Source organism: Pavona decussata, unplaced genomic scaffold, assembly GCF_977016875.1.
Source record: "Pavona decussata unplaced genomic scaffold, jaPavDecu1.1 SCAFFOLD_37, whole genome shotgun sequence".
NCBI classification, from domain to species: domain Eukaryota; kingdom Metazoa; phylum Cnidaria; class Anthozoa; order Scleractinia; family Agariciidae; genus Pavona; species Pavona decussata.
Genome location: NW_028145459.1, coordinates 2,151,452 through 2,178,945, shown reverse-complemented (window position 1 = coordinate 2,178,945; position 27,494 = coordinate 2,151,452). Strand labels below are relative to the sequence as shown.

The 27,494-nt window shown below is 38.5% G+C and overlaps 2 protein-coding genes across 2 annotated transcripts; one reads left to right on the top strand and one right to left on the bottom strand.

Moving 5' to 3' along the window:
* The first annotated feature begins 488 nt into the window (after positions 1 to 488).
* Positions 489 to 27,250, top strand: LOC146483979 (serine/threonine kinase-like domain-containing protein STKLD1). The gene is made up of 28 exons (XM_085105298.1): positions 489 to 559; positions 640 to 726; positions 3,135 to 3,179; positions 3,773 to 3,859; positions 5,067 to 5,112; positions 5,628 to 5,686; positions 6,322 to 6,392; positions 8,897 to 8,949; positions 9,520 to 9,579; positions 10,358 to 10,397; positions 10,837 to 10,909; positions 11,547 to 11,627; positions 12,981 to 13,054; positions 14,139 to 14,239; positions 14,910 to 14,954; positions 15,833 to 15,870; positions 16,335 to 16,377; positions 16,972 to 17,100; positions 17,740 to 17,801; positions 18,471 to 18,537; positions 19,119 to 19,247; positions 19,868 to 19,996; positions 21,485 to 21,558; positions 23,035 to 23,092; positions 24,035 to 24,095; positions 24,473 to 24,540; positions 25,389 to 25,477; positions 26,741 to 27,250. The coding sequence occupies exons 1-28, from the start codon at positions 545 to 547 to the stop codon at positions 26,849 to 26,851; spliced, it is 1,995 nt and encodes a 664-aa protein (XP_084961424.1). The 5' UTR covers positions 489 to 544; the 3' UTR covers positions 26,852 to 27,250.
* On the bottom strand, positions 6,509 to 7,155 carry LOC146483980 (uncharacterized). Its single transcript, XM_085105087.1, has one exon. It carries the CDS (start codon positions 6,894 to 6,896, stop codon positions 6,510 to 6,512), a length of 387 nt encoding a protein of 128 aa, XP_084961213.1. The 5' UTR covers positions 6,897 to 7,155; the 3' UTR covers position 6,509.
* Positions 27,251 to 27,494: the final 244 nt, after the last annotated feature.

Sequence of the window (27,494 nt, the reverse complement as noted above, 5' to 3'; positions counted from 1 at the left end):
CCATGAGGGCTCCTGGCTTTGACTGGGAAAAATTTGGTGTTTTGGTTAGGTGTTCGCTTATGGGCAGTGGTCGCTTACGAGAGGTGGTCGCACATTCAACGTATCCGCGAGGAAGTGCGATGCGCCTCATGCCTCACCCCCTCGGTGATCCAACGGTCATCTGGCGACTGCGAACGCAGACGTATTTCCGGCTGTCGCTTCTCTCCGCCGAAAAATTAACGGAGAGAAGCGACAACCGGAAATACGTCTGCGTTCGCAGGCTACCAGGTGACGAGACGAAACAAAGATCTTCTTTACATTATTTGCTGCATTGTGTGAACAGAATGGACGGACAAAAAGGAGTATGTTTGACTAATCCTACAGTCTACACACTGAAGCGGCCAACATGCTTTCCGCGGCTTTTCGGGATTTCGCGATTTCGCACAGTCAAGGTCAAAAGACTCAAAAGCAAATTTTTTAATGCATGATCAATTGATAAGCGATTAGCATAATTTATGCAACTTAGTGACGGTTTCACATCGGTGGAGCGCGTTTGTCAATCGGCATGGAGGGGTACAAGGTAAGATTTCTGCGAGAATTAGTTGGAAAATAATACATTGAGGCATTGAAATAGCAAATGCGCATTTTGTACTACTTTAGCTCCATCAACGACTTGGCAGGGGCGCTCAAGGAGCAGTTTTTTTGGCGGAAAACAAGCAAGACAAGAAAACGTATGTTCTAAAAAAGGTAAGCTGAATTGACTAGATGATTATTGCCTTTGGTGAGCTCTTTTAGGGAAAAAAATAAAACAAGAACTACATAGGTTAATTCACTAGGCTACAGAGCGTGTAAGAACAGGAACTCCATTTGAACACGATCTTCAAACAACGTGTAGTTAATTTTGCTCAGCTGTATCCAAGCTAATCGATCCTAAGAGAATTCTGAAGCCTGTCATGAATAAAGACAACAGCATTCCGCGGTAGTCTGTTTTGGTGTTTGCGGCTGATTTTCCTAGCAACGATAGCAGTAGCAGTGTTCTTGGAAATTTTCTCACAAGGTTCACCCCTTTGGCGTTAAAAATTTATCTCCAGTTTTCCAGGTTAAACATTAAATCTCAGAAAATTTTATGCAAACAAGAATTCCGTGATCATGCAGTGAAGCAATGGATAAACACAAGCTCGGCATGTTATTAAATAAACTGTGAAAACAAGAATTAAATTCAGGCTCTTTCGTGTGGATTTCTTAAATACAGCTTAGCTTGTCGGATAAAATTACTTTTTGGCTTCCTTCAATTATTTTTATTCATAAAGTTTATCAAATTGATCATCATTATAAAGAACACTCTTAAATATTTCGTTCAACCTAACGCCTGCAACAAGCATAAGCTTATACATGTAAAATGGCTAACAGTAATTACAAGCTTACGTTTACTTAGTATTGAAGTCGCCCATTTACCGTGAACAATAGAGCACTTTTAATTCATGTATTTTCTATGAGCTTGAGATACGAAAATGTCAAATGTCAGTAATAATTTTTTTGAGTTGTAAAGCATCTGAGATGAAGTTGAAGTTTAAGTTACTTTCAACAACATACTTACAGGTCCGATAACTTATTTATGAACTGGTCGGCATAATTTTTATATTTTTGGTGCTCAATTCAAATGGCCTAGACTAAGAATTTTATCAGTACACATTCAAAACCTGGTTGCAGAAAGTACTGCACTTGTGAGAGTAAGTCAAAGTTATAAATATACTATTTTCCCTACAGAGCATGCACTGACCAAACAAGGCCACAAATAGAATCGAGTGTCAAAATACACATACTATTCATGCACTGATACTGTTGGGCTGACAGATCAGGCCGACAAATCGTAGTGTGTAAACCCCAGCCTAAGGGACGGTGCCTACTAATATGGACGTATTTTTGTGTGGCTTATGACTATGCGGGGATAGCAGATCTCAGCCTGGGCTATTGAAATCCAAAAAGAAAATTGGGGGTAACCACGCATTTTTTAGAGATAATTAAGCAACAGTTATTCTAAAAACCAGTAAATTACAAAGCAATGTACGGCATTTTTTTTTTCCAAATTGAAGCTTTATTATATCTGAATTTAAATGCATGGTTACCCCAAATTTTCTTTTTTGGATACCAAGGGCACTGCTTTCTCTGCATAGTTTTAAACTGCGCAAAAATATCCCTGTATTAGTACGCACTCATAGGAAACCCGAGTATCTCGAAATGCGCAGAACGTATGCGCAGCAACAAGAGTAGGCACCGTCCTTAAGTGACTCTTGACCTAGGCTTGATTTCTGCTGCCCAGATGATTTCCTCCCCTATTACATTACACCCTATAACACTGAGAAGGGGGTTGGAAAAACAAGGTGCAGCCAAAATTTTTTTTTTAAATGTGGCTAAATGTAATTTAGGCTAAGTTAAACTCGAGACAGTGCTGGCCAGCAGTTTCCGTTCAAATTATTTGGGGTGGCCGCATACATTACAGGGGCTGTCGGGAATTTACAGGTCCCCTGTTGAGGTCAGATCATTTTGTTTGTGTTGCTTCACGTTGCACACGCTCGCAAAGTTGCTGCTCCCATACCCTACCCGCCCTTTGGTAAGTATATGGTAAGCATGTTAGTTTTCCACTGATTAACAGTGTGACAGTGTCTGGGTGGATGCCACTCACAGGGTTGTCATGGTTACCCGCTGCACTCGGATGCAGTTCTTGGCTCCATCAACCTCACAGGCACTTCCCCCACGCTCATCTATTGTTGATGAGTTTAACCAACTTTGAGGCAAGGCTGCAGTCTAACAGGAGCCCGATAGCCAAGAGCATCTAAGAAAATGCTCTGGGTGCCTAAAATTTTTACAGCAGCACCTGATACTTCACAATTGGGCTCCTAACTTCTCGGTTTTTGGCCTTGTGGGCTCCTTGAAATTTTTCAAAAGCAGCAGCCTTGTTGAGGTATGAAGCCTGTAATGGAATGAGGTATGAAGACTTGAACCTCCCTCATCTATCATAATTTTTTTTCAAAGTTCTGGTTTGTTCTGGTAATGTATCTAGTAGATATTAAAGGTTTTGGAATTGAACTACTGTATATAGATGTTTAATATTGTTTATTAGTTCATCCTTTAAGTTATAATATTTTAAATACTAGGTGGAGTGTAATGATGAAGGAGAAGCAAATAAAGCATTCAAAGAAGTAAGTTTCTAATTCTTATGAGAGGAATCACCATCATGATGTTTACTTGTGCTGGGTAAGAAAGAATAATCAATATGCTAACCAGTTATGCACAACAGACAATAGTTGATCTGTTGGTGTAAAAGTTTGTTAACTGAAAATAAATAAATTCACATCATAGAAACTTACATGTACACATACGTGACATAATAATCCAAACGTTTATTTTTTATTTTATTTTATTTGCCAGGTGGCACTAACATTTTTTTTCTGGTGGAGAATTGTAAATTGTTTGTAATTCTACAATTTATTACAATATATTCTAAATAATTGTAAACTTGAACCATAACTTTTTAAACCTGTACATGTACCCCTGTACTTGAACTTGGGAGTGAATTGAGGTGAAACTTGGTGACAAACTGGATATAAAGTTGGGTTCACAAGAAGTTCTGAAGATGAATGAACTTGATGATTTAATAAAATTAGCCTCCTCAGTTCAATTAAAATAAAAGAACTTGTGCTAGACTTGTGGAGGATAAAAAGGTAAACAGCAGTCTGTCACAATACATGTATGCTGCAGCATTTTACATATGATTCTGATTTTGTTTTTGTAGGCTGTGGCATTACAAGAACTTCAGCATCCAACCAAACACTCTTATATTTGTGGTTATAAGGAGTTTTTTGTCACGTGGGATAAAGAGGTTTGCAAATTAACTAAAAGTGTTTTTTAACCAAATGCTCCTGATTTTAATACATTCATTCTCTTCGTCAGTTCTTTAAAATTAATGCTTTGTAGCAGCTAATAGAGGCTGCAGTCTTGTGCAGTCTTCTGTTTGGTTCTAGAGTGATATACTGTAGCTTAACATGGTGGTCAGAGGAACGCATTTCAATGAGTGAATGAACATGTAAACTTTTACATTGTACGAATTTTACAGACTACTTTCTGGTCAAACACAAGCCGCCCAATTCACCCCAGGAATTGCATGATAGTTAGTGAGCATTGTACAGGGAGAAAGGGCTGTAGTCTGACCCACAGGAGAGCTGACAGAGGCAAGTGCTGTGAATGTTGAAGGCATGAGCCTCTAGGGGGTGTGGGGGCATGCTATGCTCCCCCAAATACTTTTTATTTGAAATCTAGAAGCTCTAAAATGCTTTTTTCAGCACTTCTTCATGGACATTCATTGTATTTTTCCTTTAAAAAATTTGTCTGATCTTGTTTAAACATCCTGCTTCCTCAGTTGGTATGGTCCAGGGGTATGGTGCTGTCCAAGCATTCCAATATGGTTAAAATACTATTAGGTAGAAGGCCAGTGCACAACTCCTTCTCTGGCCTGTTGGCCTCTTTTCCTCTCTGTCTTTTGATCAATTTACTTTCTTTTTTCAGTAATTTATAGCAGGTTTAGTAGGAATTGGAGGACGTGAGACTAACTGAATAGAGCCCGGTGTTTAACAGTCACTTGTTCCAATTTTGAGCTCAAAGGTCACTTTATTATGAGTTCTCTGACTTTTGCCTTATCACTTTATTACGAATTTTAACAATTTGTTAGGAGGACAGGGTTTAGATGTCTGCAAACTCACCATTCAAACTTTTATAAATAAGTTTCCACATTCTGCACAAGTGTTGATGCTCATATGTAATTTTGCACAGTCAAATATTATTGCCCTCTGGGATCATTCAGATTTTTCCCTAATTTTCCTGTTATGAGGGTTGATCTGTATATCAGGATGCAATAATTATTGCAAATGCTATATTTGGGAATTACTTTTCACCTAACAGCATTTTTGAAATTTTGGGATAAAACTCAGACAAGGCAAGTGCCTCATCTCGCCTCATACTAGCTACAACCCAACAAGAGTGTAGATGTTGGTTTAATTCAATAATAATATTATTATCTCTTCATTTTACAGGAGTCTGCCATGTTCGTATGTATTGTAATGGATTACTATAAACTAGGTGAGACCATATTATTTTTTAATTTTGTTGTAATTTTTTTTCAGTTGAATCAATTTTAAAAGACTAACTTATTAATTGATCAGACACCATGCCTTTTTAATTGATTAAATTATTTTACTTTTCATCATCAGCACAATGTTAAGGACACATTTAACTTTTGTCAGTTTCCATAAAGCTATGAGAACCATTGCTAAGTTCAAGAGTTTTGGAGAACTTGAAGCAGTGGTGGTAGTCTAGCAGTGGTCATTATATAGGTTTTGTTATTCTCCCAAACGTCCTCTCCAGACTATGTAACCATGATACTTTTTGGAAACAAGTCTACAGCATGTTCAAATTTTTACTTTTTAGAGTTAAGAGTTTTGATGTAGCTAGTACCCTGTTTTGTTTATAGATTAATCAAAAGTGCAACTAATATTGTTGTGAACATTTTGATTTGTGTGTTATCCATCTTAGATGTTGAGTTTAATTTCCAGAAATTCTTCATTATTTCATCTTTATTTTATAAATGTGTGAAGGTGACTTGGACAAGGCCCTAAAGCAGAAAAGAGCTAAAGGAGATGCTATCCCTGAACTTGTATGTATGAAAGATTGATACTTATGATACTTAAATTAATATGTTATTCAAATTACATTTAACAGTTAGATTATGAGCCTGAAATTTGTATTGCATGATATATGAGGAGGGCACAGCCTGAATCAACTATTAAGCAATAGAAATTGAGAGCAAATAATGTATTTGTCTTGCACTTAATATAATGTAAGTTGGACAACAATTGCAAATTTTTCAATTATTTCAAACTTTCATATTTTCTCACAGAATTATTTTGTAGTTCTAGAAAGGAAAGGGACTAGATAAATATAATCGTTTACTTCACTGCCCTGTTTTAATTTGCAGTTCTTGATGATCCATGTCTGAGATCTTGTTAGTTTTCCCAGTTTTCGTTTTAAAACTGCTCTTCAAGTTGTGGTGATTTTTCTAAAATGTGCAGATTTTGGAGGACTGTGGTTGGCTGTATTCAATCTTTGCCATGTGGCGTCACCCATTTCTGATGGCAGATCAGAAAACTTAGCTTGACGTGGGCTAGGCATTGTGCATGAGACTTTTAGGCAAATAATTGGACAGGTCTTGTGTAACAAACTTACATGTGCACTGTATGACAGTTCTGATCTGCAAGCTTTAATTTCTTCATATCATTTCCCATTTAACAGGTGTTAAAAAAGTGGTTTGGGCAGATGGTTGATGCACTTGCCTTTGTCCACAGCAAGAGTATGATACACAGGTACAAAAATCATATCATGCTTCAGTATCAATAATCAAGTAATTATAATTACAAATTGATAATAGAACAAAACACTTGGCAGCTTTCTTTTACAGGTCACAGGTCACAACTACTTACTTACTTAGGCCCTTCGCTCTTGGATGAGCATAGGCCATCAACGACCCCTCGCCAGCGCACTCTGTTCTGGGCTGCTTTGGCTATCCCGCCCCAGTTGTTTCCTTGCAGCTTTAGTTCTTCCTCCGTGTCTTGCCTCCAGCTGTTGCGAGGCCAGCCTCTCTTCCTCTTCCCCTGTGGGTTCCAGGTCAGGGCTTGGGATGTGGTACTGGGTGCAGGTTTCCTGAGGGTGTGTCCGATCCAGCCCCACTTCCTCTGCAGAATCTGCTTGGCCAGTGGTTCCTGTCCCGCTTGCTCCAACAGATCTTCATTCTTGATTTTCTCTGGCCATGTGATCTTATAGATGCATCTCAGACAGGTGTTGAAGAATGTCTGTATTTTCTGCAGCATTGTTTTTGTTGTACGCCATGTCTCACATCCATAGAGGAGAACAGACTTCACATTGGAGTTGAAGATGCGGAGCTGCTGGACGAGATACCAGCTGAAGCCATCAAAGCAGACATGGAGACAGCGTCAATATGTTACACAGCCTGTTCAGCAAGGTCTGGGAAAAGGAAGAAGTACCAGCCCAGTGGAAGGAAGGAATCGTCATCAAGTTGCCAAAGAAGGGAGACCTCAGGAAATGCAGCAATTACCAAGGGATCATGCTCCTGTCATTGCCAGGCAAAGTTCTCAACAGAGTTCTGTTGGAGAGGATGAAAGAGGCAGTCGACCCTAAGCTCGGAGACTAACAGGCCAGCTTCCGCAGGAACAGATCCTGTGCTGACCAGATCACTAGCCTGCGAATCATCGTGGAGCATTCGCTTGAGTGGAATTCTCCCCTCTACATCAACTTCATAGACTTTGAGAAGGCTTGCGACAGTGTGGACAGAGTAACGCTATGGAAGTTACTAAGGCACTAGTTACGGAGTTCCAGAGAAGATCATCTCTCTCATCCGATGTACATATCAGGACATGAGGGGATCGCTCACGCAGACAGCTTCAGACAGCTTCGAGGAAAAGACCGGAGTCCACCAGGGGTGCCTGTTATCACCGTTCCTCTTCCTCCTAGTCATCGACTGGATCATGAAGACCACCACAACAGGCAGGAACAATGGGATACAGTGGACTCTCTGGGCACAGTTGGATGACCTCGACTTTGTTGACAACCTGGCGCTCCTGTCACATAACTACAACCAGATGTGGGACAAGACCTCTCGCCTGGAGACCACATCAGCCAGGACAGGGCTCAAGATCAACACAAAGAAAACGGAGCTAATGAAGATTAACACCACTGCCAATCCACCAACACAGTCGATGGAGAGCCCATGAAGTGTTGTGGATAAACAGGGAGGCACGGACCGGGATGTTGCAGCTAGGACTGGCAAGGCAAGGGGAGCATTATTTTGTCATGCTCAAGAACATCTGGGCATCCAAGGCTATCCGCACAAGAACCAAACTCCGCATCTTCAGGTCACAACTACAGGTCACTGTTATAATAATTATAACAGTATTAAACAAGCCAAACAGGATCTCCTAGCCCAAACCCCATAATAAAAATCTATGCTAAATAAATCCAGGAACACTAATCCTGTTGGTTATACACCAGGCCCTGGTTCAAAGAACAGATAACTCTATCCAGTGGATAAATCATTATCCAGTGGATAACATGTAATCCAACCAATACACTTTCTCCACTGGATAGCAAGTTATCCTCTGGATAAAGTTATCCGCTCTTTGAACAACTGGGGCCAGTACAACAGTGACCTGTGAAACGTTTATGTGACCTGTAAAAAAGACCTGTCCTTTGAAATTAGAAATGCTGGTTTTTGAGGAATCAGGAGGAAACTGGAGAGCATGGAGAAAAAAAGTAACCAAAGAGCAGGGATAAGGACCAACAATAAACTAAAGAGGTCTGCAAATGCAGGGATGTCCTGGCAGTCGGTTATGAAGGCTGGAAACTACAATGCAGATATCAAACTACATAGAGTTAAAAGTGAAAAAAAGACATGTTGTACATAATTTTTATCATGTATAAATAAACAGCCTGAGGGTTTTCATTAAAATTTTTGTGGTGTGAGGGTTCTTAATGATGAATTGATTGGCATCACTTAATCATTAATTTATCTTCTTTTGACTGGTGTTAAATCTCTTCCAAGAAAAGTACCATGTTTAGGGTAATTGGGTGCCAGTAGCCGGGTCCCGGCTATTATTCCTTGTGTCCAGTTCTAACTAGTTTATAGTTTCTCCAAAACATATTTGGCAGTGTTAGGTGCTTAATGCAACATGCTGTGATTAGGTCAGTCCAAAGACCTAGACTAGTGACATTCTGATAAGTGACTTAAATTTACAAAAAATACTGTAAAGAGTTAGGATTTAAAAAGTGATCATTGCCTCCTTTATCTTTACAGAGATCTCAAACCAAGTAACATTTTTCTTGCTGAAGATGGTAGCATTTCAGTTGGTAAGTTAATACACCCTGTAATCTCATGATCTGGTCCAATGAACCAATCCTGGTTTTGTCAATGCAATTATTGTAGGGAAAAGTCAGATGCTTGCAGTCACTCTTGGGACATTTATGGTTAAGGGGGTACTGCCAAGTGCAGAGATTTTGCTGTATGTAAGTGTTCAAATCTTTGGCTAAGAACTAAAATAAGCGCACTGTCGACAGAGGAAAACATGAAATGGTTTCTCCGAGGAAGAATCAACTAGAATCATTTTTTAGCCATTTACTCAAGATACATAGGATGACCTTGAAATAATTGGCCAGGTTTTTCAAGACTTTGCAATACATAATTTTCCATCCTAGCCATGTGCAGCCAAAGACGAATGATACTACTGATGTTTCTGTGCACCAGCTAGGGTTTTGCGAGGATTTTTATTCAAGGGTCTTTATAATTTCGCAATTTTTTTACAATAATTATTGTGAAAAAAGTGAAATTAAAGACCCACGAAGTTAAGTACCAGTAAGGTAGACAAGTATAATTTTGAAAAATGATATTTAATCTATAAACCCTTTGTGCACTTTTGTCAGGTGATTTTGGTGTTTCCACCATCATGGATGATGCACGGACTCGTACAAGAACAACAGTAGGTCCGTTCAGCAATAAAAAGTTTGAAAATGAAATAATCATTTAACATTTATTTGAATTTTTATCTGTCAAATGATAATTTAATTATTGAATAAACATAACCAAGTTCTACTCAACCGTATAAAGAACTGGCCATTGAACCTCCTATAAATACAAAATTAATGTATGTTTAGTTATATTTACTTTGAATTCCATAGTCATACTCTGTCATCATTGACGTTCTTCTTGCTACTATTAAGTCTTATTTTACGTCCCACAACTGTGCTTCACAAAGGACATGCCAATCGTTATTAAAATGCAAAATAAATAAAAGGGTGTAAGTGACATTTCACCTTATAATCTGATTTCCCCAATTCTGCTGCTTGTAATCTGGCATATAGAGACTGCTCTTTCATGTCAGGTTAATTTTCAATACTCAAATTTAACAAATTTATCCTGGCTAAAAACTGAACCATAGAGTGGTTTCTTAAAATTCTACTCTGTATAAGGCCAAGTGAAAAAATCAGCCAAGCATTACAAGAATGCATTGTAAATTGTTAATAATTAAAGATTATTAATAATAATTATTGGTTTTTGCTTCTTGAAGTTTTAGCAAACCTTAATGTTACAAATTAAGTAAATATGGAACTACTGGTAGATTTCTAATGTGATGACCTGTCTGTTTGCCAAAGTACAACATAACTGTAGTGCAAACTCTAAGGCCAAATCATCACTTGCTCCCATTTTCCAGCGAGCCCTAGCTTCAATTGCTAAATATAATTTTTTCTGTGCCAATTTTAGGTACAATGAACTGGATGGCACCGGAGGTATTAGAAAGGCCGTATCCTTTTGGTAGACATATATTGAAGGTCTTACCAGCAATCCTGCTAATTAAAACTGTTTAATAGGATTTCCCCTGTCGTTTTCAATCTTCTGTAGTGTGACTCTGCATGTAAATATTAATGTGTACTGCTATTTATAAGGGATCACAGGCAACAAGACTATTGTTTATTATTAATTATTATAATCATCATGATCATGATTGTGGCTTCATGTGTCTTATCTGGTGTTGCATTGATTGCATCGGTGAGTGTAATATTGGGTATCTTGTCACCAATAAATCATGGAATGGGCAAGTCGTCATGGACTGCAGCATCAAATTCATGCCTGTGAGCTCTTGTAGATATTATTGCTAAGGATACAATAAAAATATGTACCAGCTTTAATGAATTAATGTCAAGATGTTCAGACCACGCATTGTACTTCTTAACGTTTTTAAGATATGATGAACGGAGTGATGTCTGGTCACTAGGGTGTATAGTTCTTGAATTAGCCACGTGTGGATTCCTAGATGTAAGTTACATGTAAAACAAATATAAAAAATTAACAATTGCAATGATCATGCCAAAAAGATGAAAGGGTTTCTATGGCAAAAATTGTGAACTCAGTCAACAGCTGATGCAGTTCAGTCCTAATATACTAAACTGTACTGTCAAAATTACATTGTTGAACATTAGCATTACTTGTGGTAATAATTTTAAATTACAGCTTGATATAAAGTGTACAGCATGCAGACATGCTAGTGAAGCTGGAGGAGAATGATGAGCTCAAATCATTGACAGAGCTGGATGACATCTGCTATCCTTGACTCCCAGTGTAGGCAATCAAACCTTTGGTAACTGTACTTGATTGAACGCAATTGAACAACAAAGTTTCTGTGAGATTGATCAAACTCAATTGACTGAATTTTGTTAAGTTTGATTGAATTCTGTTTGATTCCATTCTATTGCCTACACAGGGCTTGGCCGAGAAACAATTGAAATAATATATTTCTGTATATGTACATGTAATCAAACCCATGCAGTCTATAAGCATTTAATTATACATGTATCATTATGACAATATTGACTAAGGCAATATTTTTTAGCCGGCTGTACAAGCTGGTTAATGCTTTATCATACACCTCACTGTTTTTGTTTCTATTTTTCAGCAATCACAAATTTCATCTAAGTTATTCCAGATTAAACACTCCCCTCAGGAACTGGAAGATGTACTTAAAGAAGTGGGAAAGGTTTGTCTAATGTTCGACTTTCTTTCACCTGCATTTGTCAAATTGAAGTCTTTTGCTGACGGGTTCAGTTTGTGTTTATTTGATACTGAGATTTTCAAAATAAAATAGCTGTATCATTTTTATGTGTTCAATCTGTTTCAGTCTCTTTCAGTGGGCATGCTAGTAATTGCTTTTAGTTTTGGTAAAGCCATAAAATTATGCATTACAGGGTCCGAAATTAACTTTTTTAGGCAGGCGCCAAGTGGCGACTAAAAATTTTTTTTCAGTTGCCATATGGAAAAATGTGGTCGCCAAAAAGCAGAAAAAAAAGTGTCAATAAAATTTTTCCTTCGCAGCGAAACACAAACCAAAAGTTTTGGTTGCCAGATGGAAAATTCTGGTTGCCAATTTTTCTTTTAAGAATCAGTTCAGAACGCGTTTGCGTTTGGGGCCCCAATGGCGAGTTATACACCTACCACTGAAAAACCACGACAAATGAATCGAATGCCGGCTATATACACAGTTTCACAAGACTGCTAAATGTTTTAAGTCAACTTTATACCTTCTCTTGTCTCTACCTTTTGGAGAAGAAATGTACCCGATTGAAAAAATGCCGGTTGGTTCTTTGCTCTATGTTCAAAACCGTAAACGATCTTTCCTTTCGCGTTCTGTCAAGATTGGATCGCCATGTTGTTCGCACCAGGCCACAACCGTGCATCATTTCTCGTTCAAAAAACATGGCGGCGAAGCTTCGCACTACTCGAGCTGTGAAGCGTTGTGATAGATTTATAATAACAGGGAAATCGGTTTTACACTTCAAAAGCAGTGGAAAGGTAAAAAGTAAGTGACCAATTGGCGGGCGGCTTTGAATTTTATTTTTATTGATTTGGCTGAAAATTAAAGTTATTGTTTGTATAATGATAGGTGGCATGAAATAGTTAATCGCTTGCTGGCGACTAGTTGTGAAATTCTGGTCGCCAGTGCAAAATTTTTAGTCGCATTGGCGATCAGGAAAGCGCAATCTCGGACCCTGCATTACAGTTGACTCCCGACAACTCGAACCTTCAAGGGAAATTGAAAAAAGTTCGAGTTATCAGGAGTTCAAGGTATCAATCAAGGGTAAAATTATATAGAAGATGACCTGAAGGGAAATGAAAATTGGTTCGAGTTAGCATGAGGTTCAAATTAGCGAGGTTCGAGTTATCGGGAGTCGACTGTATGTATCATGAAGCTTTGTTCACGTTTAATGGCACTCATGATAAATACTTGTGCTTTACTGGCTTTAATTATACAGGCACCAAAAAAAATTTTTTTGTTTAAAATTATTAATTAAAAGCATACATGGAAATGTTTTTGCCATCCCTTGTTTTTCAGACATACGCTAAAGATTTATGCCAAACAATTCGTACCATGCTCAGAAGAAACTTCCAACAAAGGCCAACCATGAAGTGAGTACATGTGATACATTGGTTGGAGAGACAATTATTGTACTACTCCTAATTGACTGTAAACTCTTATTTTTATACGGTTTAATTTTCTGGTGGCATCAGTTTGAACTTGGCAATTGATAAGGGCGGGGGAATGTCAATACCAGATTATTCAATATTGGTGTTACTTGCATGGGTTCCTTGAAAAATATTCATTCTAATGGCACTGTATTCAAAACCTTTCAATAGTGCTCATGTGACCACTTAATGACACTAGAAACTTGTGGAGTGTATGTGAGCCTCAAGCTGTGTTGGAGGAAAAGCACTTTAAAGAAAAAATAGTCACTTTCAATTGGTACTTAATAAAAATCTTTAAATAAATATGCAAGTTACACTGTACTTTTTAATTTTGTTAAATAATAAAACTCCTGTACAAAATAACATATTAAGTTCATAAAACTTTGCAGAAAAAAATCATCATGTTAATTTGTGATTGCCATGCTGTGTCTAGATTTAATTTCCTTCCCTGAGCACTAGAAATTAACTTATCATTTTTTTTTTTAACTTCTGATCTAGTAATCTGACTTCAATCAGTTATTTCCAAATGAGGAAACCACCTCCTTGAGTGCCCTATAACAGAAAATACACAAAACAGGAGAAAATGTTAAAAATACTGATTTTGTGCACAAAAACTTTAGAAATAGTCTCGCCAAATCCTTTAGAATTCCCTACGGAAAGAAAACCTATCTTCACTACGGCTTTTTACCTAGTTCAACTAAGAACCTTCACGAACCTGACAGAATCCGAGCATGTAAGCCTTGTAGAGAGGGAATGCTTGTTATGTGGTAAATGTAAAAAATTGTAAAATATTGGAAATTACAGAAATTACTCTTGATGCATGAAAAAAGAATTTATTTAAAAAAGCTGTGAACACAAGGCCCAGAAAAAAAACTATTTTTAAGTGATTCGTCTTTTACAAAATATTTATTAAATATTATTTATTTATTAAATACAGTTGAGAGTAGCTCTGGGGTAGTTACATGGTTTGTTTGTGGAATGGGCATTGGTTTGATACTGACAGTAATTATTTTTTGCCTTCACTCAGAGAATTAGCTGAGCTGCCATATGTGAAAAGTTGTATTGCATTGAGTCATAAACAGGGTAAAGGAAGCACGGCATCTCCCAGTAAAGGGGCCAAGAAAGAACGTAAGTACAGCGTATCTACAGACACTTTTCAAAGTATCTTTATGGTAACAATGTTATGGACTTATCACTTTAGTCTACCTTCTTGTAAGAGAGTGCAAGAATTTTGGGTATTCGCAAAATATTATTGGTGGCTGGGAATGTGAAGTGAACTTACCCTGCTCCCAAGCATACAATGTATCATTCTGTTTACTATCAATGAAAGCACGCATTTCTGGATAACATTTAAGTTGGAGTCTCTTCCAGAGTGTAGCAGCTTGGATGGGTATGTAACCATTACAGGGATCCAAGGCAATTCGTTTTTAGACCCAGGGTCAGATGCATTTTAAAAGCATTATAAACCGTTGAGTCATTAGTTTTGTCATGAAGAATGTAATAGAATGACAACAACATCTACCCTAAGTTGGTTTAGAATAACAACATTCAACAATAGGCTTAGCATGGTTGTTGCAAGGTTTTGGAGTAGGCTGCTGATTTTGCTAAAAATCTAAAGATTCATCACAACATTCCAGCAGAGTTGTCGGCTGAGATCATGAAGTCGGTACCTGGTGATTTTCACCTACAGCTGGCTACTTTTGACAACCTTGGGCTTAGATTTACAGTATGGAGCATGACCTGAAGTTTTTCTTCTCATGTAAATTAAGATTCAATGTGGTATGTTACTTGTTTGCAGCTATTAAGCCAGTACCTAAAGACAAAGGAGTTGCAGGAGTCTTAGGTAAGTTTTTTTTTTAATTATTTATACATGGTTAGGCTTGTGCGCTTACTTGTCGTACATAGCACAATACTTATGAAACGTTGTAGCTGATGACTTACAGACACTTCACTGACCGGTCACCAACACTATGTCAACTGTCAACAATTTTGACCAAACCTGCCCTGGAGCTGTTTGTTGGTCGTCTGTTGACCAACTGTCAGCCGCTTGTTGGTTGACAGTTGGCCGATAGTCGGCCAACTGTCGGCTGTATGTCGTCCAACTGTCACTTAACAGACGACTGACAGATGACCGACAGTCGGTGGACATGAGCTGTTCTTCACAATTACCTGTGGGGCCGTGTAATCAAACAAATATTTTAAACAAACAGAACAGAAACTCTTTAAAAATCCCATCTGGCAGGGACACTTACCAGTTGGCTATTTACAAAGCGTGGCCAAGGATTGAACAGGGGACTACCCCCAAAACAAATTCAGCTAGTGGCCAGAGAGGGGACTCGAACCTGGGGTGTCCAGATTAATGAGTCTGTGCCTTTAACCACTCGACCACACAGCCTCCTGTTTTAAGATGTTCTGTATGTACTTTGTATAACAATCCAACAATAATTAATATTATACAATTCATCAATGTGCATGTGAAGTTATCATTATTAATTTTTGTAGCACAGTGAATGTAAATTGCAATGTTTTTTTCCTGACTATAAATGAGTAAATTTTGATTGTGATAGTTAAGTTTAATTACTGGTATTTAAAAAGTTGCCATTATTGTAGAAAAAGCCTTTTCATTTTAAAGACAAATTTTTCAAGCCTGTTTTAATATTTTCCAGCTAATTAACCAATATTGATCACAGATTCTAAGGTCCTGGATATTATTCCTTGCAGATTACATGAAGAAAAACAAAGATAGTGTAGCATGCCAGGTACCATATTTTACTGAATATTTCACCCCCTCTTCCCAGCTCAGTTACTGTAATTTTTAATCTACCTATTATTGTAATATGATTCTAACTTTTGAGTCTGTAAATGAAATTCCAAAGTGCGACCATTCAAATGAATGCCACTGAGCCGTACTCTCGACTATGCTGTACAAGGTGCTTTTAACTTTTGTGTCTGTGGAAGGAAAATTAATTACCTAAAGTGTTTGTTCAACCATTCAAACAAACTCTTGAGCAGTACTTTTTTTAATGGTAGTGTTTGTTACTTTTCTTTCTTTTATATTTTGTTTTGTGAGAAATTTGGACATTTTTTCCGAGAGAGCAAAAGGGGGAAGTTAGTTAATTACTAGCATTCAAGTGGTTAGAATGGACAAAAAACACAAGAGTATATCAATTGGCTGCGTGCACTCCTTGAAGAAGTCTTACTTTGTTTGCTTCATCTTATTTAGGTTCAGGCCCTTAAACACCTGGAACAAATCACAAGAAAGCAAGGTAAACGTTTTGCTGTCAATGACTCTTTAGTCTCTAGTATTAATTTTCCCTGTTTAACTGATAATGTAATTTTCAAATTATTTTTAATTAGTATGTTCTAAAATACAACCAAAACAAAATTAATTTGTTTGCTGAAAGTTTGTTGGGCGTGTGGTGAATGTGCTCACATCTCACCAATGTGGCTTAGGTCAACCACACCCCAACCTGTATGACAGTGCGTGGTTAGGGTTTATTATTGGTCACTTTGTTTCTTTCTCCATTGAAGGTTGAAGCTTTGGTTTCTTTGGTTTTGTATTACTGGTAACTCCACAGAAATCAGGGCTGCAACTGTGTCTGTTGTTTGATTGTCAAGTGTTACGCCAACTATGCTTGCTTTTTTATTTTTCATTTACTTTTTAAAACTTGGGGCATTTTTTCAGTAATTCAGTGGCAAGTTAAGCTTCTTTCCATTGGCCACCACCACACATTCTTCCCATGTTAGTCACTGCCATTGAGAATGTAATCAAACCAGGTTTTTGTAATTGATGTTGACCCTTCTTAAAATCTGCCTGTATGGCAATGTATTGACATGTAGCTGCAATTTTTTTCTTTCAGACGTGACATTAAATAAAAAAGCAAAGCAGCAAGTTGCAGAGACGATGATGAATGAAAACAAAAAACAAGAGCCCTCCAAAGATGTTCATCTTCAAGCTCTCAAAATATTTATCAATCTCTTCCCTAAAGGTACAGCTGTATGATTAAACAAAAACAACAACGACAACAACAACAACAATAATAATAGTAATAATAATAATAATAATAGTAATAATAATAATAGTAATAATAATAATAATAATAATAATAATAATAGTAATTAAAATTAATTAATTAATGATAAGGATGTCTTGCATGTACTCAGCTGTCTGTAAAATGATAATAGGCCATTTCCGAGTTGCTTTGAACCTCATTATGAAAGTGACGCTAATTACAGTTTTTATTATGAATCTGACAACATTAGTTTCACATTCGATGAAAAGCCTTGCCCTTAGCCTCGTTTTCATAATGAGCTCATAGCAATTCAGAAATGGCCTATTGTGTATGTAAGTTTGTGAAACAATGCAAAATTTGTTTTGTACACCAGCTGAAAGGCAAGAAGGAAGATATTTGTTTACTAGAATACTGAAATACTTGAATAACAACACCAACAACAACAAAACAAAAGTGATAAAAAAAATATTAGTAACAAGGGAAGGAAACAGAGCTTGTGCCCAAAATTTGGCAACTGTCTTGAGTTGAAAGAGAGACAACTTAAATTGTGGTGGACACTTTCAAGATTCCAAACATTTTGCCGTCTAATTATTATAATATTTGGTTTGCTCTTAGCTGATGATAATGATGTGATGTTCACAGAGGAGATAATCCGCCCAGTTTTAGCAGCAATGAAGGTTGGTTGAAATAAACTGAACTTGTAAGATGTTGAAGATCTGATTTTGTTGGCAACCCCATTGCTAAAAATGAAACTTAATACGTACTTAGACCATCTCCTTTTTATTTATGGTTATGTTGTAGGTTGAAATGAATCCCAGGTTAAAACGATTTCAACCTAGGTTGATTTGTATTTTCCTTTGTTAAGGTTGGGTAATTTACATCTGCAACAAAAGGAAAATACAAATCAACCTAAGTTGAAATCATTTTAACCTGGGATTCATTTTAACCTACAACAGTTACTCTTTTAAGAGTATTTTAAAACATAGAAAGAATCGAAACTGGGACCAGTTTTGTCCAAGAGATGCCAAAAGAATTAAATTCGACATTGTGTAATTAATTATGGTAAAAGGACTGAGTGGAGTCCAATTGGGTCTGTAATGATAGGAGTGATTAACAAAATAGGACGACTGCGTTTCATCACGAGTGTGATTACAAATCAAATAGGGTGACTCCAAGTCCTGCGCAGGCTTCACTAAGTCCCTGTTTCAAACTTTGTGGATGACGAGGCAAGAGAGAAAAGGCCTACTGACTAGGGTGCCTTAAAACCTCTAACATTTTGCCTCATGTTTAGTATTTTTGTACGTACTGTATAGCTGACTATGTGTATCACTTTTGTTCTTGGACAGTCGCATGTCTCATCTTCAGAACTGCAAGCTTGTGGCTGCCAGTTACTCATGGCTCTCTCAGCTGATGGTGAGTGTGGCAACTAATTATTTTTCCTTGTACGCGAAACACAGGTGTTTGCTTAAGGAATTAAAGTCGAAAGCTGTGCCCTTATCGGAACCAAGTTGTTCATATGGCCACGTTTTTCATGGGTGCTCTGTCTTAATGTTTAATCAAATCATCCATTTAAAAAGTTTATTAATGTAACTTTAATGGAGATATACAACGTACAGTATATGCATCAACAAAAAGTTGAAGGACTCGAAAAATCAGGAATTATATCACATCTGCGGGACGTAATTTTTCAATAACACTTGATTTTTTTATTTTATTTATTTATTTTTATTTTTCATTGTAAGAACACTTCCTTTCGGTTTCCAGTGACAATTATCAGGATTGCTACTAATCCATAATTTCACAGTTTGTCGTCCTTATATAGTGGTCAAGTAGCAACCACTTGCTGTCAGCAGCAAGGTACATGTAGGCATGGTTGAAGAACTTAGCCCGAAAACGTAGGAATCCAGTACTTCCCAGATCTGAATTTTCCTAGCACAGTACAACAGATCTTTGCACAGCTTACATAACACACTAACGTTTGCTTCACAATTCAGAGGCTGCAGGTGAAATTATTGGTCGTTTTGGAGGAGTTCAGGACTTGTTATCAGCCTTGAGAGCTTTTCCTGACAATAAGGCCATTGCATCCAACTGCTGTGGGGCGCTGTGGAGTCTGGCAGTTAGTGGTATGATTGTCTTTCTTATTCTAATGATAGGCGATCTCAACATTTGGTCATAATATTGTGGTAATGGGTTGCGTTTTCAGTTAAGAAAAAGATTGCATAAGTTTATTTTTGTTTTGGGGGACTGAAGAAGATTGGCCGTCGGTAATAACGAGGTGTTTGTGTCAGTGGGGTGGTCGGAAGGGAGTTTCTGTTGTATGATCAAATGAAGTCTATGTGTTAAATGATATGTGGCCATACGTGTGTATCTGATCAATCACATAAAACACAGGCGAGTAGTGTGACTGGTGTTTTTACACCACGTTTTGACGTCCTGTGTACGTTAACTATCAGAGTACACACGCACAGCCATATAGAAACTGTTTTATTCATTGTTTTGATATTAGTCATCTCACACAAAATTAAAATGTTTACAAAACTCGTCACGGTGATGATTTGCAGGGAGATTGAGACGGAAAATTTGGATTACGTCATTTATGATCTGTAACAAGGACTTTCTGCGGCCCATGACGCCATTTGTACCTGTACTTTAACCTCAAATTCCTCTAGACGTGAGACTACACTCTACATTACAAAATGTTTGTTTGCGGCTAATTGTCGGTATGTTGACTGTTAATATTTAGAAGCCAACTGTAAGATTGTGTCAGAGGAGCGTGGGCTGGAAGACATTGTGCTTGCAATGGGACGGCACAACTCAGATGTGGAGCTGGTGGAGGCAGCTTGTTCAGCCTTGTGGTCACTATCCATGGAAGGTAACATCTCTTACTTGTCTTGGGGTGCTCACCATTTGTCAGAACTGATTGGCCACACCGGTCAGTTTGTAAACGGACTGTACCAGTTTGAAGGATAAGTTATATCATAGTCCTTCGAATTTCTTCAAAATAGTGCGTACCATTTTCGGAGTGATTATTTTTCAAGATTTTGTAGCACCATCCGTTCAAAATGACGCATTCGATTTACAGACTGGCTGGTGTGACCGCCCAGTTCGAATTCTGAAGCTTTCTCCTCGTTATATAAATATCTTGTGCGCCCGGGGCTCGAATACGTACCTCTTGTTTGGAACCCCATACTTGTCCAATGGCATGCTAGCGTTAGAAAAAGTTCAATGAAGAACCTCTCGTCTCGCTCTCGGCCAAAAACGTGGAGAGATGGAATACGAAGATCGCATGCAGAATCTAAACTGGCCTACACTATTTCACTAGAAACACGCAGAATGTATCTTTCTCCTGTGGAATGCTTTATGACTTTTTCGAATTTACCAAGTGTAAACTCACTCAGTCGCGGAAAACACTCTTATAAGTTATTTGTTAAGCCTGCGAAGTGTAACCCTTTTCCTACCCGCATTGTGCATGAATGGAACAGTTTACCAAGGTCTGTTGTCGAAGCCAACAGAATGGGAATAGGGATGGCGCAGTGGTGAGAGCACTCGCCTCCCACCAATGTGGCCCGGGTTCGATTCCCGGTCTCGGTGTCATATGTGGGTTGAGTTTGTTGTTGGTTCTCGTCCCTGCTCCGAGGGTTTTTCTCCGGGTTTTCCGGTTTTCCTCCCTCCACAAAAACCAACATTTCCAATTTGCAATTCGACCTGGAAACAGTGGAGAGAAGAGCCACTCCGTGGATTCCACTGAAATTCTAACTATTTAAGCCGAAAACTTAAACCGGTGCAAGAATGGACTTCAGGGTTTTCTTAATATGAATTTTATCTTCTTCTTCTTCTTCTTCTTCTTCTTCTTCTTCTTCTTCTTCTTCTTCTTCTTCTTCTTCTTCTTCTTCTTCTTCTTCTTCTTCTTCTTCTTCTCCTTCTCCTTCTCCTTCTCCTTCTCCTTCTCCTTCTCCTTCTCCTTCTCCTTCTCCTTCTCCTCCTTCTCCTTCTCCTTCTCCTTCTTCTTCTTCTTCTTCTTCTTCTTCTTCTTCTTCTTCTTCTTCTTCTTCTTCTTCTTCTTCTTCTTCTTCTTCTTCTTCTTCTTCTTCTTCTTCTTCTAGTTCTTCTTCTTCTTCTTCGTCTTCTTCTTCGTCTTCTTCTTCGTCTTCTTCTTCTTCTTCTTCTTCTTCTTCTTCTTCTTCTTCTTCTTCTTCTTCTTCTTCTTCTTCGTCTTCTTCTTCTTCTTCTTCTTCTTCTTCTTTTTTTTTTCAGTAGGGAAACGTTATGAGGTGGCTGGATCTTGAATAAATGTTATGTCATGTAGCAGCATTGCAGGAAACTGCTATCAAAGAAATATTTCTTTTTTCCTTTTTTCCAGAGGAGAATCTTGAACTAATGGAGGACCATAATGTCATCGAATTGATTGTAGACGCCATCAAAATGCACAAAAAGGTAAGTTGAACCTTAGGTGATTAGTAAGGATGGAATGCGAGTCCATGACATGTTGAAGAAACAGAAGGACTGCGATGAGGGGCACGGCAAATGAATTCCACAATACACTCATAATGTGTTACAGTCTCGCAAATACTACACCCTTATACTTAGTTCCAGGCTTCTTCTCTCACAATAATTGAAGGTTCAGTTAATTCTGGGAGTTAGGACTTCGGCTGAAAAAGATATTTTCCTTAGTGTATAACACAGCTTAATGGGGACTTTAGGGAACTTACGCAACGACAACTCCGCAAAACAATAGGCTAAATGAGCAAAAACAATCTCTCTGCACGTCCTCTGCAAAACAACAATTTGAAATGTCCAAATTTAAGGTTTTGTGAAGAAGGTGAGCATAAGCCTGCGTGTCACTCTACCCGATTTGGTTTCTGGTTAGTTCGCCGTTTTTTCACAAGTTGAGTGTGTTGAGATATTCTCAAAGTAGCACAAATAAAATAAAGGAATATTTTCAAGTGACTTTTTTCGTTGCTGTCGCCGTTGTCGTTGCATAAGTTCACTTTAAAGAAACTACGACGGCAACGGCAACGAAACGGTCGCTTGAAAATTTAAGTTCGCGTTACTTGTGCTACTTCGCGATTATTCCAATTCGTTCAACTTGTACCGAATGTGGCCGAACTATCTAGAACAGAACAGGAGAGAACGCCGTTCAAGTTGAGAGAGTGAATGAAAAATTTACCATCATATGCTCACGTTCTCCACAAAGCATTCCTTTGGTCATTCCCGTTGTTGTTTGACCGGGTCCGGTGAACAAGTGTTACAAACTTTAAAATGCACGTACAGGGCTCTTGGTTTTTTCATTAAATTCTGTTGTTTTGCGACGTTCTCGTTCTGTCGCCGAAGTAGCTTCTTAAACTCCCTAATTCCCAGGGCTATGCGCGCTTATCGAGCGAACCGAGTTAATGTGGAAGCCTTGGAGCCGAACGCGATAAGCTGCGATAGCGCGAGGCGTCCCGGATGCTTAACCGCGGTTCAACGTAAGAAAAAGGAAAAATCCGAGATATTTTTTTTGTTTGTGAGTCTGTAAGTTTCTAAATCATTTCACGATTTACTAAAAATGTTTCAAGTCTTTATGAGGAGACTGTTTGGTGGTGTGTTTTTGTTCTCTGTTTAAATTTGTGACATGTGGAAGACGAATTCACGTAATGTTTCCTGAAACTTTTTTAGGCCGAGCAAATCGTCAAATGATTTAGTCAACTCACAGACTTACCAAAAACTTCTCAGCTCTGGGCTCTCAAAATGGAAACCTTCTCTTTAAGGGACTTTCTTATTTTTTACGTTCGATCGCGGTCAACCCGGACACGATCAGCTCAACGAGTGACGTCACATTGTACTGCACGCTAATGGCGACTTGGGACAAGGTGTAATCTATAGCTCCGGATAGCCATCTGCTTATACACTATTCGTTTTGTTATTTTGTAGGAAACAAAGGTCATAAAGAATGCTTGTATGGCACTGGCAAGTATTGTGGAGGCTCGAGGTGAGCTGGTGAAGTTAAGGACGGTGCCTACTAACAAAGAAGTATTTTTGTTTGGTTTATGACTATGCTGGGAAAGCAGATCTTAGCAAAGGTTATTGAAATCCAAAAAGAAATTTGGAGGTAACCACGCATTTTTTAGAGATAATTTCGCAACAATTATTCTAAAAAACAGTAAAATACAAAGAAATGTATGGCGTTTTGTTCAAAATTGAAGCTTTTTTATCTCTGAAAAATGTATGGTTAACCCCAATTTTCTTTTTGCATACCAAGAGCACTTGCTAAGTCCTGCTTTCTCTGCATAGTTTTAAACCGCGCAAAAATATCCCTGTATTAGTAGGCACCACCCATAGCAAACCGAGTATCTCGAGATGCGCAGAACGTACGCACAGTAACAAAAGTAGGCACCGTCCTTAATCAATTGTGAAGTATACTGGTGTTACTTAATTTCCCACGTTTCCTTAAAAGAGAATACGCTATTTTTAGTAATACTTTGAAAATTACACCAAAACAAACCTAAAAATAACAGCCCAGTTTTGTTAAAAGTTATACTATACTATACTATGCTATGCTATGGTATGCTATGCTAAGCTATGCTGTTGTTATTACTAAGTACACTTAGTTTTTCAAGATGAAAAATCTATGCTAAAATTGCTGTAAACGTCTAAAAGGATTATTCACAGCATTTACTAGAAGTCTCTTTTCCTTTTGGAGTTGTGTGAGCGGTTTGCTGCTGAGAGAGGGTTCGTATTCACAAGTTTACAACAATTTTATCAAAACTTCAGCAAAATCCCCTTTAACTTTTACAATTATATATAATTATGATTATTACTATTAATTACCACTACCAGAAGTGAGGTGATGTCTGATCGTATGCTTGGTCGCATTTTAAAAGTACAGTAATCCAAAGTTTGTACTGAATATTTTCATTTGACATTTTTTCAGAGGTCTGTGCATACCAGTTGCTCAAGGTTGAAGGAATAGAAAGTATTATAGCGGCATACAAGTAAGCTTACTCTCATTTGCTCGCTATTCACCGAAGATGTACTTTGCATACACACATACAGTTGAAAAGAAGACAAAAAATGCTGTGCATTCACCCCCACCCCTTCCCGCCCGTTCCACCCTTAAGGGGCGATGGTTTTTGTGGTTTTGGTGCTGTGTTTGCAAAAGACTTCTGGAATAAAATAAAAATATTTTGCTGTCGTGCAACACATCGCCGCAACAGAAACGATGCAAGACATGTTCATTTCACAGCAATGTACGCCACCAGGCAATTTTTCGTGCAACTTTTGTCGCATTAAAATTACGAGACACGTTGCAAGAAAAATTACCTGGTGTAAGAGCGCCTCAAGTATCTTCATTTTCTCCCTTTTGTTTTAGTAACATGAAAGACAATGACGAAGTCGTAGAGAATATTTGTATCCTCTTCTCCGAGCTTGTAGAATACGGTAGGTAGAGATGGACAATTTCCTTGTAACTTCCAGTTTGTAAACATGGGGTACACGCACCTTGAACATATAAGAAATGTAACCTTTACTGTTGTCTGGCCTACCAATTTCTGTGGAACGCCTGAGGCCGTGGATTCAAATTCTGACCGGACAACCAAGAATAACTAGTGAATACTGGCCGTCCTAAACACCTTGTTTTAGCTCAAATGATAGCGTTACTGGACGGTGATAAGTCGTTGCCTTGTCTCCCAAACGAACTTAGTTGGGGACGTTAAAGAACTATATCGCTTTTCGAAAACAGTTGGGACTAAGGCGAGGTAGTTCCCGATGTTTGAGATCTGGCCTTTGATTCTTGGGCAACCTCCTGCCCAGGGTAATCCGCGTGGTGGCCCCGTTGGGGATTGCACTTGGTACGAGGTTGATAAATGGGCTGTTTAAACGCGGCCAAACGAGAGCTCAAAGGTGATACGTTTTTCTGAGTCTGTAAATTTACTAAATCATATTACGATGTATTAATAAACGTTTCAGGAAACATGTCACACAGTCAAACAGAAAACAAAGACACACAGTGCCGACCAGTCTCTATATACTTCACTTTAAAAAAAGGAAACTTGAAAGTTTTTTTAGTAAATCGTAAAATTATTTAGTTAACTCACAGACTCACACAAAACGCATGATCTTTGAGCTCACAAAGTAAATAACCTTATATTTAATGGACTTTTTTACGGAATTTTTACATTTGACCGCAGTGAACTTGAGCTAGCAATATTGGTCACCCTCGCTGCCTCTGCCTAATAAAATGCGTAGAAAACTTATTTCCTTTTTCTTTTTAATTCTATTGTCACAAGAGGACATCAAGGATGAAATGAAACTAAATGCAAACATTACCAAAATGCTCTCTGAAGCTAAAACAAAGTTCTCAGATGAGGAACACGAGGTAAGCACATGACTTCTTATAAAACTTACGGCTGGTGCTTCATTTGTACAGAAGATAAAATCCTTTCTTATAATGGTCACAAGACTCAGAGTGGAGTCTAATTCGGCCTGTTGTCTCTGATTAACAAAATAAGACCACCGCGTAGCGAGAGTAGTACGATTTGTTTAATCACGAGTGTGATTACATACCGAAGTGGACTACACGGAGTCCTGTTGCCAATCATGGCTGTTTATAGCCAATCAGATTCGAGAATTTTGTTATACTTACGATTAGCGCAGGGTTTTTTTGTGCGGAACTCCTATGCAGAAGATCAAATTAAATTGAGAATGATGTATTATTCAGTGAGTGACAAAGGCATACTCGGAAAAAGGAAATCCACGTGCTCCTATCAGGAATCGAACGTAGGGCCTTCTGATTACTAGTTCGGATGCTCTACCACTGAGCTACAGGAGACTCGTGGGAGCTGAGGCCATTAAACTAGGTTCATGGGACAAACATCCTGCATACTGCTAGGATTTGTTGTAGTCTGTTGTCAGTGGTGAGCGAACGTTGTTACCAACTAAGTTATGATAACAGACTGAGCGTAGTACAAACGGAGTAATAATTAATCGGGTGATTTAGAATCACAAAATTAGACAACGATCATTCTTATATGAAAAGTTTTGGCTCCGGAAAGTAGACAGGTTTCCTACTGTTTTAGCCTCGTAGGAAAGAACCTCATTGATTTCAATAACCGTAGTCCTTTTCTTTAGATTCTGGTTCGAGTACAAATACGAAGACGAGATTTGACTTTAACTTTTTTGCGTAGTACTAAGATGAGATATCCCAGGGAGCTACGACGTTCTCACAAAATGTGGTAGTGAAATGGCGACGGCTATCTCGTTTTCCCGCCAAAATGGCACTGGTTCACTCGCGCTCGCTCTTTGTCTATTGAGAAAACTTGTAGTCGTACTTGTGCTCGCACTAGAATTTTTTAAGGTCTTTAGTATGTTTGTTCAGGCAGTGATATTGTAAGGAAAAATAGATGCTGGTTGCTATTGTGGATTAAACAGTCAATAGCCCACTTTGAAAATGAGTGATGGCCTGGGTCGAGAGTAACTGCCTAAGTGATTGTGGGATTGTTTGGGGGGACGCAAAAATGAGAAGATAATAGCCAACGTCCCCCCAAACCTTCCCACAATCGCTTGGGCAGCTACTCTCGACCCAGGCCATCACTCTTTTTCAAAGTGGGCTATTGGTTGAAACTTTGTAATCACTCCGCAGGACTTACTTACGGCTGCAGCAAGCGCCTTAGCCATGCTTGGAGGTGGCCAGCGGTCAGGACGGCGCAACAGTTCAGCACGGTCCCGACCAAGAAGTGCAGCGAGGAAATGAGAATAGTTACCATGATTACAATCGGAGGATGATGCCAGCTCAGTGTAATTAGAGCGGGTTTTTTGATTGACTGTCGATTTAAATGTCTTGCCCCGATTTTTCTTTGCTAGACTCGTGTAACGTGCTCTAACCAATCAGAGCAAACAACCCGCCTCTTAACCAATCTGGAGTTAATGTACGTTTTCCCGCGTTCGGCACCGATCGCGTGATCTCCTACGCTTGGTAGTCTTTTGCCGGACTTGGCACTGGTTGCCTCCTTTTCCCGCGCGTGGCACTGGTTGCTTGCTTTCCCGCGCTTTACTCTGGCTGCAGCTATATTTGCTTCGATTTCTGATTGGTCCACTACATTTATTACGACCGGATGCAATCACTAAATTGATTTTCGTTTCCACGACAGTCGTTCGAAAATCGCTCTAATGATAGTCGATAAAGTGCGATTGGGCTAGTGTGAAGATGATTTGCTTCCTCTCAACAAATCAAACCATGGACATGCAGTAATGGAGACACTGCACGATGTCGGTGTCAACCGGTGGGGGTGGGGGTGGAGGCACTCTTGGAATTGACCGACGGCCGTGAAAGCACAACCGCTCTAGAAAGGCAACTGTGGATTATTTAGTTATGCGGCAAAGACTATTTTGTTGCA

Bases quoted from the DNA above. Each gene is read 5' to 3' on its own strand.
- LOC146483979 (XM_085105298.1), top strand. The intron at 727-3,134 runs GTAAGCTGAATT...TTTAAATACTAG, and splicing joins AAACGTATGTTCTAAAAAAG to GTGGAGTGTAATGATGAAGG. The intron at 3,860-5,066 runs GTTTGCAAATTA...TTCATTTTACAG, and splicing joins TTGTCACGTGGGATAAAGAG to GAGTCTGCCATGTTCGTATG.
- LOC146483980 (XM_085105087.1), bottom strand. From the start codon at position 6,896: ATGCTGCAGAAAATACAGACATTCTTCAACACCTGTCTGAGATGCATC.